At 41.6% G+C, this 16,295-nt stretch overlaps 1 protein-coding gene across 1 annotated transcript in view; it reads left to right on the top strand.

Moving 5' to 3' along the window:
• Positions 1–16,295, top strand: part of PRKAG2 (protein kinase AMP-activated non-catalytic subunit gamma 2) — a 199,744-nt gene that overhangs the window by 73,530 nt on the left and 109,919 nt on the right. The window contains 1 exon segment of the mRNA XM_083580108.1: positions 6,655–6,937. Within this exon segment, the coding sequence (XP_083436234.1) occupies positions 6,655–6,937 (283 nt within the window).

The raw sequence follows: 16,295 nt of genomic DNA on the forward strand, positions 1-16,295 counted from the left end.
AGTAGCGTATTGTCTTCCTATGTTGGTAGTGAGTCCTCCTTGTCACCCATTGAGAGTCTGCATTTTAACTTTTCATTAGAAGAAGGTGGGATTTGACTTTCAGTTCTGTTTTCTGACCACCTGCAGTGTTGGGTAGATAATATTCCCCCCTCCCAAATACAGTGGTACCTCTGGTTACGTACTTAATTCGTTCCGGAGGTCCGTTCTTAACCTGAAACTGTTCTTTTTTTTTTTTTAAAGTTCTTTTTATTAAGTTTCAGTTACAGCATAAAAAAAGAGAAAAACAAAAAACAAAAAACACAAAAGACAAGACAACAATTTTAAAAAGAAACAAGGAGAACAAGAAGACAAGAGACAAAAAATATCCGCATCTAACACCAAAAAGCAACAATCTCTGTTACAGTTCTATCTCTTATTCATTAAGATTTTATATAATTAGATATTTATATCTTTCTTCTACTCCCCTATTGACCTCCTTCCCTCCCGATTTCGGACTTCTTGATGAAATTTTCCATTTTCTGCAGCTAGTATTTGTTAACGATTTGCACATCATAAGTTTTATAACAGACCTGCTATAGTTTTTAGGTTTCTATGGTTTCCTTCAATGTATGCCATAAATTTATTCCAATCACTAATAAACTTTGTATTTTTTTGGTTTCTAATTTTTTGCGTCATTTTTGCTAATTCAACATATTCGAATAATCTTGTTTGCCATTCTCTAACCGTTGGTATATTTGTACTTTTCCAATTCTGTGCAATTAATATTCTGGCCGCTGTTGTCGAATACTGGAATAAAATCCTATCTTCCCTTTTAATTTCATCCCCAATTATACCTAGTAAAAAGGCCTCCGGTCTCTTAGGAAAAGTATATTTAAATATTTTTTTTAACTCATTATAAATCAAGTCCCAGAATTTCTTCATTTCCTCGCAAGTCCACCACATATGGTAGAAATTGCCTTCTTTGATTTTACACTTCCAGCAGGCCTTATTTCCTGTTTTATACATTTTTCCTAATTTTGCTGGTGTGATATACCACCTATATATCATCTTCTCCAGATTTTCTCTAAGGGTAACACTTGCCGTAAATTTTATTCCATTATTCCACAATCTCGACCATTTTTCATAATCTATATTGTATCCCAAGTCCATTGACCATTTTGTCATAACCTCCTTTATTTCTTCGTCTTTGGTGTCCCATTCCAATAGTATATCATACATTCTAGATAATAATTTGGTTTTACCTTCAATTATTTCTATCTGAAATTTGGATTTTTTTTCACTTATCCCTACTTTTTTATCTTCCATCCACATTGCGTTTATTTGATGATATTGTAGCCAGCCTGTTAATTTTTCTTTCAAATCCTCATATGTTCTTAATTTCCAGCCGCTTTCTGATCTTATTAGTAGGTCTTCGTACGTTAATCTTTTTCCTTACATATTTGTTTTCTTAATTATTAAAATGTCCATTGGCGACAACCACCAAGGTGTTTTCCATTCTAGGAGTTTTTTATTTTTCTCCCAAACTTCATATAGTGGTCCTCTAATGATGTGGCTTGAAAACCCCTTATGTACCTTTTCTTTATTTGACCATAAGTAGGCATGCCAGCCGAACCTATTGTTGAATCCTTCTAGGTCTAATAAGTCAGTATTTTCCAAAGTTATCCACTCTTTGATCCAACAAAGGCAGGCGGCCTCGAAATATAATTTCAAATTTGGGACCGAGAATCCCCCCCTTTCTTTTCGATCTGTAAGCAATTTAAATCTAATTCTCGGTCTTTTCCCTTGCCATATAAACTTCGAAAGGGTTTTCTGCCAATCCTTGAACATTTTGGAGCCTTTAATCACTGGTATACTTTGGAACAAGAACAACATTTTTGGAAGTACGTTCATTTTTATTGCCGCCATCCTTCCCATCCACGAAAGCTTAACTCTATTCCATATATCTAGATCTTTTTTAATTTCCTTCCATGTTGTCAAGTAGTTATCTTGAATTAAATTTATATTTTTTGTGGTTAGCCAGATTCCCAGATATTTTATTTTCTTAGCCACCTTGATTCCATTTTGTTTCTCTAATTTTTCTCTTTCGTCCTTTCCCAGATTCTTAGTCATCATTTTTGTCTTTAGTTTATTCAATTTGAAACCGGATAGTTTACCGTATTCTTCTAATATTTCCAGCGCCTTGCTAACACTTTTTTGCGGCTCTTCTACGGATAGCATCAAATCGTCTGCGTAAGCTTTTAATTTATATTCTTTCGTTCCTACTTTAATCCCTCGAATCTCTGGTATTGCTCTTATTTTACTCGCGATGACCTCTAATACTATAATAAACAAAAGCGGGGAAAGAGGGCAACCCTGTCTTGTTCCTTTTTCTATTCTAAATGGATTTGTTAAGTTGTTATTTATAATCAATTTGGCAAACTGACTCGAATATACTGCCTTTATTCCTTTCATGAATTCGCCCTCTATCCCTGCTTTTTCCATCTTGATTTGGAAAATCCAGAAATATAAATTATAAATAATATTCTGATGCAATAGGAGAAAATTAAAGGGTCAGGGAATAACTTGATTGGCTAAGTTTAAAGAACTACTCCATTTCTCTTTGCCTGATTGCAATTGGTAAAAACTGGAATTAGATTGCTTAAGGGAACGTTGTTGTAATTACTTTTTTTTGATACTAACTAAAACTTGTTAAGACTGTGCGCCCTCTAGGGGAGAGAATAAATATTACAAGAAATTTATAGTATATATATATTTATATATATATATATATATTTTGAAGAGGGGGGGGAAAGGAGAAAGAGTGGAAACGGAGAAAATGTTGGGGAAAAATGGAAAAAAGATAGGAGGGACCCCATCAGACAGGAAAGCATCTCGACAAGAAGAAATTAAAGACTTAGACATTCTATGGTTAAAAATAAAGGAGGAATTTAAACAGAATGAAACTCACATGGAGAAAAAGCTAGGAGAGATACATGAGTTGATTGATAAGAAGATAGAAGGGGCAGTAGGGGAACTGTCAAGTAAAGTAAAAGACTTAACGGTTAGATCAAAGATTTTAGAAGAATCGAATAAAAAAGCACAGAAAGAGATAAAGGAACAAAGGAAGGAGACAGATAGGATAAAAGAGGAACTTCGAGAACTGAACAGGAATCAAGATCAAGTTTTGGACAATTTAGCGATGATGGAAATGAAACAAAAACAGCTAAATTTAAAGTTTAGAGGAGTAGGAGAAGAATCTAATGAGAATATTAAAGAGAAACTGACTAAAGAATTAGCGAAGTGGTTAGAATTGAAGGAAGAAGAGATTGCATATACGATAGAAAATGCTTTCAGAATAAAAATAAGGTCTAAACAAATAAAATCTAAAAAAGCACTGGGAGACTGTTTAGTTATATTTAATTCGATAGAGATGAGAAATTTAATCCTAAGAGAAAGCTACCAAAAGAAACTAATAATTGAAGGCAGACCAATTATTATCTTTAAAGAAATACCAACCAGACTCCTACGCAAAAGAGAGGGGTACAAACAGTTAACAAGCGTTCTAAAAAAGAACGGGATACAACACAGATGGGAATTCCCTGAAGGGATTTCCTTTTTCTATAAAGATAAAAGATTTAAGATTACTGAAAGTCAGGAAGTGGGTAAATTTCTACGCAGATATGAAAAAGACCTTGGGAAAGTGGAGGAGAGATTTGGAGGGAGAAATGGTGATTTACAAGAGAGAAGTAGAAGAAGAGAGAAGGGTGGAGAACAGGAGGAAAGGGGAGGGGAAGGAGGAGAAGAGGAGGAGGAAGGGGAAGAAGGAGTAGGGGAAGAGGAAGTGGAAAAAGAGGAAGAGGGAATAGAAAACAAAACCACTCGGATATAAATTAAGTATTTGGATATCGGCAAGTAAACATAACAATGAATCTGAAAATTCTGTCATGGAATGTGAACGGTGTGAATGAGAAAACCAAGAGGAATAAAATAGTGAATGTTTTGAAAAGAAAGAACCTTGATTTAATCTGTATGCAGGAGACACATGTGACCAAAAAGCATAAACATATCTTGATAAATAAAAAATTGGGAGTTGAATTCATAAACTCCATTGCAGAAAAAAAAGAGGAGTAGTAACATATGTTAACGAAAAATGGGAACCTAAACTGATTTACAAAGACGATGAAGGAAGGATATTAGGGGTGCAAATTAATTTCCAGGGTGAAAAACTTAATGTGATAAACATATATGCACCGAATTCGGATAAATTGGAATTCTTTAAGAAATTGGAGCAAGTATTATTAGAGTTAGAGGATAACAAGACGATATTATTGGGAGACTTCAACGGAGTACCGGTACCAGAAATTGACAGACAAACAGAAAAGAAAAAGCGTAATCAAGGGAAGCTGCCAAGATCATTTAATAATTTAGAAGAAAATTTAGACTTAATAGACATTTGGAGACACAAACATCCAATAGAGAAGCAATATACCTTTTTTTCAGAAGTGCACAAAAGCTGGGGTAGAATTGATCAAATCTGGATCTCAAGAGAACTCACCTTAAGAACCTCAAAATGTGAAATCCAACCGAGAACCCTCTCTGATCATAATTCGATAATGTTGGAAATAAAAGGTGTATCACAGGGGGGGTTCAGATGGAGAATGAATGAATATTTATTGGAGAGTGAGGAAATTATTGAAAAGGCTAAAGCCACTTTAAAAGACTATTTCGATTTGAACCTTAATACAGAATCAAGTATAGAGATAGTCTGGGATGCTAGCAAGGCAGTCTTAAGAGGTTTCTTTATCCAGCAAAATAGTTACAAGAGGAAAATAAGGGAACAAAAAAAAGAAGAAATTCTCAATCAACTAAGAGAATGTGAGAAAAAACTAACAATAAATCCAAAAGTTGAACAAAACATACAAATAATAAAAATATTACAAACACAATACTCAATGCTGACAAATCAAGAAATCGAATGGAAAATTAAGTTAATGAAGCAAAAATATTTCGAATCAGCTAATAAAACAGGTAAACTACTAGCTTGGCAATTGCGAAGAAGGCAAAAACAAAATGTGATAAATAAGATAAAAATAGGGGAGCAATTGATAGAAGATCCAAAGGGAATAAAGGATAATTTCCTCAAATTTTATGAGAAATTGTACAAAAAGGAAGATGAAGATTCAAAACAAATAGAAAAATATCTAGAAGACTGCAGCGGAAAAACTATTACAGAGGAAGAAAGACTACAATTAAACAAACCTATAAAAATAGAAGAGATCCAGAATGCGATAAGAAAAATGAAATTAGGGAAGGCCCCGGGACCGGATGGACTGTCTGCAAAATACTATAAAGTATTAGAAGATCAACTAACGCCAGTGCTATGTGATACTATGAATAAAATATTAGGGGGAGGAAAGATACCAGAGTCATGGAAAGAGGCCCATATCACGATGATCCCCAAACCGGACACGGATAAATTAAACATCAAAAATTATAGGCCTATATCATTACTAAATAATGACTACAAAATTTTTGCAGAGGTAATGGCAAACAGACTTAAAAAGTGTTTAGTAAATCTAATTCACAAAGATCAAGAAGGATTCCTCCCAAACAGGTTTCTTAAAGATAATGTAAGGCATACTGTAAACATTATTGAATATTTGGAGTGTAAGAACGAGATACCTGCGGCGCTGATTTTTATTGATGCGGAGAAGGCATTCGATAATGTCTCATGGTCGTTCCTAACCTGAAACTGTTCTTAACCTGAAGCACCACTTTAGCTAATGGGGCCTCCTGCTGCTGCCGCGCCGCCAGAGCACGATTTCTGTTCTCATCCTGAAGCAAAGTTCTTAACCCAAGGTACTATTTCTGGGTTAGCAGAGTCTGTAACCTGAAGCATATGTAACCCGAGGTACCACTGTAATTTTTATTGGTTTTCATGTCAATAGAAGAACAACATTAACTCGCCCAGTGGTACATTCTCGTTAGGTTTCATATGCAGTATACAGTTCACAAGCGTTACGTTTATTTATGCATTATCATTTCAAGTAGCCTCTCCCCAGTGATTCTTGCGTTGAGAATGGAATAAAAGTACCTTCTGTCTCTATTTATAAAGTCAAAGAAAGGCAGCCAAGTATCACCAAAAGTGTCTATCCTTGAACTGCCTTTAACTACCCTTCCGTAGCGAGATAGAGCCACATTCCAAATATTATTTAATCAGATTTCAATGGGGGTTTCTTTAAGTTGTTTCCAGTATCAGGCTGTTGTTAGTCGGACGGCTGATAATAGGAAAAATTACTATATCTCTGCATTTAAGGTTATTCTTTAAATTTGAGACTAATGATAAGAAGGCAAGACCCGAATTGGGCAGAAGGGATTGCTGTGAAATTTTGGAAATAATGAGAAACAACTTTTTTTCTAAAAGATGTATACCAGTGTGTGACTCCACCATGCATAAAAATATGAGCATATCTCTCCACAGCCTTTCCAACACAGGAAAGATGCTAGTGTTTGGCTAGTCCAGCAAAATATATTTTTAAGAGAAGGGCAGGCAATATTTTATTGCAGCAGATTCACTGCAGGTAGATGCTCATTAGGTCAATGGTTTGACAGAGGTCAGCCTTGGAATAATATTTTTTTGTTAAAAATTATTGCCCCTTTCTCTTTCCCTTGCAGGTGGAAGACAGCTACATCACAGGGAGCCCTTCCAAAGGACTTTTTCCAAAGGGGCTCCAGAACCGGCCTTCCAGCCCAGCCTCTGCCCCGGTCAAATCCAAGCACAGTCCCGGCTCGCCCAAAACAGTGTTCCCCTTCCCCTACCAGGAATCTCCCCCTCGTTCCCCTCGGCGCATGAGCTTCAGCGGGATCTTCCGGTCGTCTTCCAAAGACTCTTCCTCCCCCAGCTCCAACGCATCCACTTCCCCCGGGGGCATAAAGTTCTTCTCCAGATCAAGAAAAAGTAAGGAACTCTTCGTTGTTACATTTTGGGAAGGTGCTCTGGGTTTCGGGGCCATTTCCTTTTCATGCAGCAGGAAAGTAAGTAGATAGTGTGTGTCCTACCAGCTTTGGTTTCGAGTTTTGTTTAAGGTGCTTTTAAGTGGTTGCTTCTCACACTAGCACGATAGTGCGAAACACAGCGACCCTGTTGTGTATGTTCTCTGTTGGTGGTGCAGGACCAGCCCCAAGGATGGGATGGAAGGACTCCAGCCCTGACTCCAGTCTCATTCTCTACCAACTGAGCTATGCCCATGGGGCATGCTAGGACTGATGGGAAGCCAATCCCATGTAGAAGGCCTCACTCTAGCTTGGGTATAAACAGTGCTGAGCAAGACGGATCATTGGCCTGACTCTGCATAAAGCTGCCTCCTCTTTTCCTGCTTAATGTGTGCTTCTATTTTTTGCCTTAAGATGGTGCTGTTAGTTTTAGTTGCCTGGTTCTTGCAGATAAGGTTTCAGGGTTTTAAGCAGATTCTATTGTGGCTGTGCTGTAGAGGAGACGCATAACCTTGACCGGCAACCTTCTTGCCTTTTGATACGAAAGCCATGTTGATTCTCCAACATATAGTTGATAATCATTGCTTCTTAAAAGCTTGCCTTTTAAATCTAAGGCTTTTCTTCGGAATCCATAATATAGGTTCATCAGCCATAATTGGGGTGTGTTACAATTTGTTCATCTGTTTATGTGCAGGGAATTTACAGAGGTCTCGCCGTCTAATAGGATACGTCTTTGTTTCAAAGTTCTTGCAGTCTAAACTTGGATACGGGCAAATCTATGGGGGTTTCACAGTTAGGAAGAAGAAAATGTGCAAGACACCCAAAAGTGCTTTTAACAAGTTTAAGACTTCTTCTTTTTAAAATGATGACCCAATTCTCGTGTCATACTTAATGGTTTCCCGTAACTGAGACAGTCTGGGCAGTTTTGCTCCTCCCCGCTATTGCTTGGAGGGAACAAATCAATCCTTGGCTTAGCATTGCACCTGGATCATGAAATCGTAGTTAGTTTCTTTCAAGTAAACCATGGTTTATGAGCAAAGATCAACTCTTGGCTTACCACTGTGGTGTGTTAAGGGAAAAACAAGCCACAGTCCCTGAATCAGATGTAATGCTGAATCAGGGGTTGTGAATTGTTTCTCCCCATTGTTAGTGGGGGGGGGGGCGTGTCCAGGCGGACACAGTTGGCTCATGCACAATAGCCCATGATTCATGACTTACTGAAGGAGTATGAAACTGGATTCTACTTTGAGCCTATGCCTCGCCTAGGAAGAATTAGGAATATATCTGCAATGCTTCCATTGAAGCCACAACTCTTTGTTGCCATATTTTGAAGACCAAAAAAGAGGACATATTTGCCAACTACTACTTTTAACTATGGATCACTATGACGACTCTCATTTTACATACCCATGAAAAAGAGGATGTGTCCTGGAAAAAGAGGACATATGGCAACCCTTCACGGCCTGTGAAATCAGATGAAGGGCAATATACAAAAATTAATAATAAATAATAAAGACATAAACATAAGCCAGTGCTGCAAAGAGTCTTCCTTTGCAGCTATGACTTGAATTTAAGTTGAGGCTGCAGAAGAATTATGAATGCAGTCTCAAGGCTGTGTGTACGCTCTACCTTAGGAGAGCCAGTGTGGTGTAGTGGTTAAAAGCGGTAGACTCGTAATCTGGTGAACCGGGTTTGCGTGTCCGCTCCTCCACATGCAGCCGCTGGGTGACCTTGGGCTAGTCACACTTCTCTGAAGTCTCTCAGCCCCACTCACCTCACAAGTGTGTGTTGTGGGGGAGGAAGGGAAAGGAGAATGTAAGCTGCTTTGAGACTCCTTCGGGTAGCGATAAAGCGGGATATCAAATCTAAACTCTTCTTCTTCTTCTTCTTCTTCTTCTTCTTCTTCTTCTTCTTCTTCTTCAAAGCACGTTTGAAACATCCCCTCCCCTAAAGAATTATGGACATTGTAGTTTAGCCCCTCACAGAGTTGTAACTTCCAGCAACCCTTAACAAACTACAGTGCTCAGAGTTCTTTGAGGGAAAGATGGTATTTTGCATGTGCTTTAAAGCTAGAGGGTGTGTAGAGAGCCAAAATGCACTCGCCGTTCTTCCTGTTCAGCTGTAATTCGCCGCTTTTTGAATCTGACGCCTATTTTCGTTACCACAGAGCAACGGGAAAAGGCTCTCAGGGTGTGCTCCTGATTCTTCCTTTTTGGTTTGGCACTGCAGGTTTACCTGTTGTAAACCTGCCTGGCATGGCTTTGGCTAAACCACACTGTGTGCCAAGTGGGGAGATCTGGGGGGCTTATGAAACTGGAGTTCCCCCAGCATTGGCTTACTGTGATGTGGCAAATTCAGCCACTGTTGGGAATAGGGATGGGTTTGGAGATCTTTTGTGCGTGAATATTTTACAAATGTGAAAGGGCAGTGCAATTCTGCAGATATTAAAAAGCACATTGAAAGTCCTTGGGTTTAATCCAATGAAATCCTGTTCTGTTCTGTATAATGAAATTAATTCTTTCCACCCTATTTGGCTAAGATAAAATGACAAAGTAGCTTTTTTTCCCAAGGGACAGAGAGAACAAAAAACACTGTTTTAATGGGTTTAGATTGATTTTAGAGTCTTCTAGGGCCAGGTCCTATAGCATTTCCTATAACAATATTTGACTGCAGAATGAAAAAAAAAGACCTGCTTTTGTAAGACCAAAGTACCATTAGTGGAAAATTAGCCCCAGTTTATTATGGTTGAAGCTTCTAGGCAATGCTCAGCAGTAACGCACAAGCCATGAATCTGAAATGTTCAATTTCATGGCCTGGACTTATCTAGCCTGGTTGCATCCCCAGAAATATTTAGTTTCCCATTTGCTAGAGATATTAATGGGGCATGACTGGGCTTTGTCTGTGGCTCTGAATCAGGGTCTCTGAATCAGAGGTGTTTAAGGATTGTTGACTCTTTGTCAGGGAAGATCTGCATCTCAATGGCAGAAGACATGCTCTGCGTGCAGCACGCCCCATGTTGAAACCCCGGTAAAAGGTAAAGGTAAAGGAACCCCTGACCATTAGGTCTAGTTGTGACCGACTCTGGGGTTTCGGCGCTCATCTCGCTTTATTGGCCAAGGGAGCACAGTTGGTTAGAGTGTGGTGCTGATAATGCCAAGGTTGCAGGTTCAATCCCTGTATGGGACATCTGCGTATTCCTGCATTGCAGGGGGTTGGACTAGATGATCCTCAGGGTCCCTTCCAATTCCATGATTCTATGACTGGGTCATGTGGCCAGCATGACTAAGCCGCTTCTGGCGAACCAGAGCAGTGCACGGAAACGCCGTTTACCTTCCCGACGCCTTTATCTACTTGCACTTTGACGTGCTTTCGAACTGCTAGTTTGGCAGGAGCAGGGACCGAGCAACGGGAGCTCACTCCGTCGCGGGGATTCGAACCACCGACCTTCTGATCGGCAAGCCCTACGCTCTGTGGTTTAACCCACAGCACCATCCGCGTCCCTTGAAGCCCTGGTAGCTCTTGTTAAAGGGGACCAGGAACCCGGTGTTGGTGTCATGAACTGGTAGGAAGAGGAGGAGGAGGAAGAGAAGGAACAGGATCCGAGCATGGGGTGTAGCTTGGACTGGGACATACCAGGGCAAGCAGGGGATGGGGAAAGAAGTACTCATGGAGTGACAGAGGGTGGGGAGGGGAACCAGAGCAGCAGGACCCATTACCAGAGCCATAGGGGCCCCTGTCTCCACAAATACAGCAGGCTCTGAGGGATAGGGAGCAGCAGGAGGGGCGCTCTAGGAGGCTGAGGCAGGCAAGCGCACAAAGCCCAGCTCACCAGCTGGCCATGTGGGGCTCGCTAGCTCTGGGAGGAGATGTGTGATTCCTTAGCTGGAGTAGGCTCAGAACAGGTGAGGGTCACGTGTCTCATCAAGCCCAGATGCTTCAATCAACATGCGAAGTACAAATGGGAAGCAGAGCTGAGGTGCCAGGTCTGCTCAACTGCCCATGTTGATGGGCCTTGACTTGGATGCCCCTGGACCTCTAGGGGACTGTGCCTCAGGATTGACTCTGGACTGTATCCTGACTGGTGGACTTCAGACTTGGCTTACCTGAACAGACCCTGGAGTGTATTTCCTGGACTTTGGACTTAGCTTGCATAGATTGACCCCCGAACTTTGGACTTGACATATTGACTTGCCACCAGGTAGGCCAGGGGTTCAGAACATTTGGGGAACACCTTTCTTTGCCATTGAGCTAGTCGACAATAGAAAATGCTGGGCTAATCCAGAGGTGGAGAACATTTTTCAGTCTGGGGACTGAATCTCCTTTGAGGCAGCCTTCCAGGGCTGCTACATTCTGAGGGTGGGAGGGGCCAGAAGCAAAAGTGGGTGGAGCATCTGGTGGTCTGGGGGGGAGAGTTCCTAGGGCCATGCAGAAAGACCTGGAGGGACCACACTGGGTCTCTGGGCCTGAGGTTCCCCATTCTGGAGCTAGATGGACAAATAATCTGATCTGTTATAGGCAGATTCTCATGTCCTTTTGAGTTTACATTGAAAGCAGGCTTTAATCTGGGTCATCAAACATTTCCAGGTTGTGAAACTCTAGATTAGGGGTGGCCCACAGGTGGTATGCGCCCCAAGTCTGAAGGTGCCCTTACCAAATCATACACCTTGCTCTTCTTCCAAAGAATTCACACCGGATTTCATATGTGTACCAGAATGTCTCCAGGTACCTTACTGGGCCAGCAGGTCATCAATAACTCACAAGATGTCACTGAAGGACCTCCTCTGAGTTCTTTCTAAGCAATCTGAGACTCTGACACCTTGTCTGTCTCTGCTCCGTCCTCTTCATACCTCTGTAGGTTCTGGGTGACCAGTGGGTAGGGGAGTTGGTCACAGCAGGAGGGGGAGATGCCCTGGTTTCTTCAGCAGCCTGCCTCATCTCTGCCTCTCGGCCCTCCTCCTCTCCAACCTTTGCTTCTAGACTGCTCTCTGCCACAGACTCTTCCTTTTACCCCTTCAGCTTCTGACACCTCTTTCTTCCAATCTTCTCCTTCTCCTTCTGACCACTCATCATCATCCCATCACCAATCCCTGGGCTCTGAGCCTTCTTCCCTTAGGGGGGTTCCCTTGGGGGTTCCCCAGCTGGTGCCTCCCACCCCTCTTCTGCATCCAGCCAATCCATGACAGCAAGAGGGTTTTGAAGTGCCTGCACTATGTTGGGTGCTTTTGGACATGTGTTTAATGTGGACTTTGTGTTGTTCATTTGTGTGATTTTTTTGCAGCACCCAGACAGTATCATCATTATCAAAATGCCTGCCTGTAGTTTTTCTTCCTTTAATCAGGATTTTTGTGTTCCATGTGTTACATTTGCAATCTGCTGCGCGCCTGCTGATGTGGAAGCTTGTTAGCACATTTTATGTTTTGATGGGCAGGTTTGTCATGCGTGATTTTTGGTGATTTTTGTGTGTGTGTGGCCATATTAGCCATATGGTATAAGTGCATCCAATTTTACTGAACGTTGCCTGCAGAAGGCACAGGTGAAATTTAACAACCAAGTTAGCAGGAGCAGGTTTTTTTCAGATCTCCATCCAATACATGGGTATGGGATTGCAGATGTGTGTGTGTGTTACTTCTAAATCAGTATATATATCAGGCTTTTAAAAAAGTATTCTATTTAGTTTTTGTTCATACTTAAACTAAATAAAAAATCCAGTACAGGGTTTTTTTTTTAAGGTTAACATTTAGTGTCAAACCTTATACTAAACATCTCTACTACCTTGCTTACAAATATCTCAAGTAATCCAAATAAGTTACAGTTCATAAATGTAGAAGTCATAAATATCATTAATGTCATCAATATGGTCATCCTATCTTAACGATTTTATATCTCTTATGAAATCCCCCAATACATGTGTGTGAAACAGCTTAATCAGAAACAAAGTCCTTAATCTTTATGGCGGCATATTTTCTATTCCTATACTTGCAGTTCCTAATTATTTCTTCATATATTGCATAACTGGATTCCATTTTCTTAAAACTCTATAAGATGCTCTAAGTAATCACAACATTGTCACTAAGTTTCTTAAAGCTGCTCCTATAATTTCCTTATTAATTCCTTCCTGTTTGGTGTGCAGCTTTGTTTCCACGTTACAGCATGCAATATCTTTCTTAATGCAATGATAATACGTTTAAACAGCAGTCACACCTTGTACATTAAAATAAAAAATAAACAGAGAGGCCTTGGGACAGAACAGCTTCATCCCTCTTCATCTCTCTTAGGCACGCTTTATTCAGGCAAACATTAGTCTTACACAATACCTTTTTTTTAAAGAGTCAAATTAAAAATGGGTATTGCTGCCCCTGTTTGCCTGTTGTGAATCATGACAACTAAGGTCGGTAATCCTGGCATTTGTGCCCTTCCTGGGAATTTTCTTTAAAGGTTCACACACATTCACACAGGTGCAGAAATACCTGCACGCATGATATTGGAGGTCAGGGCAAAAGTCATTGAGTGGAGGGTCAAAATGCCACAGCCTGGATTCATTCCATCAAGCTCTGTTGACCAATGGCCCTGCTTTCCAACTTCCCCACTGTTGAATCCTGGTGGTTTGGCTGCTGCCAGGTGACAGTGGAGGGAGGGAGGAGCCCAGTGAAACTGGTGGTCTCAACCAAGCTGACGAAATGGCCTTGGCCCAGCCTCTTGTCTCTCACTCTGTTGCCTCCCAATAGCCCTCTTTTCTACTTTCTGAAAGCAGAATTAATTGATGGTGAGGATCTTGCTGTTCTGACACCTCCTGAAGTTGAAGGCTTATGGTAAGCTTTTGCACAAATGCCAGGGATTAGCATGAGCTGGTTTGTACAGCTGCCCGAATTTCCTAGGATCAGGCATCCATCCACTCGAAAAATGCTGAAGTTGTTAGCAAATCCTTAGGTGGAAGGGCATCGGAAAAGTATGGGAAGAAGGAGCCCACTCCAAACATCCAGACGCACAAAGAATTGCTATAAAAGCGAGCGGCAACCAGATGTTGGTTTTGTTAATGGCAAAAGCATATTTTATCTAGAACTTTCTGTGGTACATTTGGCCTTCCTCCAACCTGAAACCTCTGGTTTTCAGACAGGATAAAAACTTCAGATTTCAAAAACACACATGCAAATAGCATGTGTAGAGCATCACACATGATGACTGCTCTTCTGTCTGTTTTCACTGCAAATGCATGCAGCAAAATCAGCAAGCTTGCAGTCATGCAATGTGAATATTATGCTGTTTTGTGTGATCCCTCCCATTTTATTTATTTGAGAATTTAGATTCTGCTTATCTAGTCAACCAGGGGTATCAACCTCATTTAAGTTGGAGGGCAAAGCTGCCCACCCAGCAGATATGGCCACATCCGTATCTCCCCCTCCCCTCAAGCCAATGGGACCAGTGGTTATCTTCTGAATATAGCTCCATTATCCAACCTCAGTGTGCCATAATCCCTTCATCACCATCATCACTACTTCCACTCACTCAGGCCTGAGCAACCTCTTGAGGCCCCTGCTATTTGTCATGTTCTCTGGACACAATCCTCCATTCGGCTCACAGGCAGACCTGCAGGGAGAGGAAGCATCACTTGGGACATAAATACCTGCCCTGCCCTCTGGACTATCCAGACCAGAAGATGTGGCCTTACCAGACCCCTCCAGCTTGGATGACACCCTTCCAACTCATCCCTCGCTATCTCCATGCTGTAGGAACCAACAGCTACCCAGCAAGGCAATGATCCTTTAAAAGAGCCTACATTGTCATAGAAGGGGTAGGGCTAATAGACAGTCCAGACCAGCTGACTTTCATAAAGCCTCAGAAGGCTTCAGCATGTTGTTGAGTCAACAACAGCTCCTGAGTGAGCTCTCCGGGGTGCTGATAGGCTCCTGTTTGCCCTGCTTTCCACCGTGGTTGGAATCTGGTATTGCCAGGTGCATTTGACTGATCCGCCTGACTTGCTTTTCTGTAACCCTCCTGTTTGGAATGTGGCACATGATTAATCCAGCCAGGGATTGCCTTGGCTGCACCATGGTCTCCCAAGTAGGACACCATCGATGCCTTGGCTATTGCTCATTCTCCAGAATCCTCTTCCATGCCAAAATGGCTGCTCCCCATGCCACCAACTGAAATACAGTGGTAGCTCGGGTTACATACGCTTCAGGTTACATACGCTTCAGGTTACAGACTCCACTAACCCAGAAATAGTACCTCGGGTTAAGAACTTTGCTTCAGGATGAGAACAGAAATCATGCTGTGGCGCGGCGGCAGCAGGAGGCCCCATTAGCTAAAGTGGTGCTTCAGGTTAAGAAGAGTTTCAGGTTAAGAACAGACCTCCAGAACGAATTAAGTACTTAACCCAAGGTACCACTGTATTTATTGTTATTCTCCATTTACCAGTACCACCTATTCCACACCCTAAGCCACACACAATTTGCAAATTTTCCACACTAAATGGAATATGGGAGAAGCTGACGTTGAGGTGTGCTGTAGCAGCCATTTGAGTGCTCAGCCTCTTTGCCCTGCTAATGGTGTACAGTGGTACCTCCGGTTAAGAACTTAATTCGTTCTGGAGGTCTGTTCTTAACCTGAAACTGTTTTTACCTGAAGCACCACTTTAGCGAATGGGGCCTCCTGCTGCCGCCGCGCCGCCGGAGCACGATTTCTGTTTTCATCCTGAAGCAAAGTTCTTAACCTGAGGTAATATTGCTGGGTTAGCGGAGTCTGTAACCTGAAGCGTATGTAACCCGAGGTACCACTGTATTAGCTCTGGATATGCTGCAGTAATGTGTAGGTGTGAGTGTTTCAAGCCTTATTTGGTACCTCAAACTGATAAGATCCCTGCCTCCTCCATTTGACAGTCCCAACATAAATGAACTGTTGCCGTGATTCCAGTTTAACATCTGAGATGCTGATGCGAGCCTTCAAAAAGCATATCAAGTTGGAAGAGGGAACGAGCATCCCTCTTCTGGCTTCCTCTTTCAGCTCTTCTCAAGCGGAGGGGTGGAATAACCATCATCACCTTGTGATGAAGGGAGCAGTAAGCAAGGGAGGCCGTCAGGTTTCACGAGCACCAGAGGGAAGGCCTCAAGGAATGTCTTCTGCACTCATGACTACTATGTTTTAGCCCAAACCTTAAACAGTGAATAATAAATCTAAAGTTCTAAAGCCAAGCCAGACCAAACCCCAGTGCCCTATTGTGTGCCATTCACCCATAATTGAGAAGATTAGCTTCAGACAGGCAGAGAAAAAGTTTCATTTTAGTCCGTCTTCCTCCTGTCCAGACACCCCCCCACAAACTAGGCTGG

Source organism: Podarcis filfolensis (genome assembly GCF_964270895.1).
Source record: "Podarcis filfolensis genome assembly, chromosome: 12".
In the NCBI taxonomy this organism is placed as follows: domain Eukaryota; kingdom Metazoa; phylum Chordata; class Lepidosauria; order Squamata; family Lacertidae; genus Podarcis; species Podarcis filfolensis.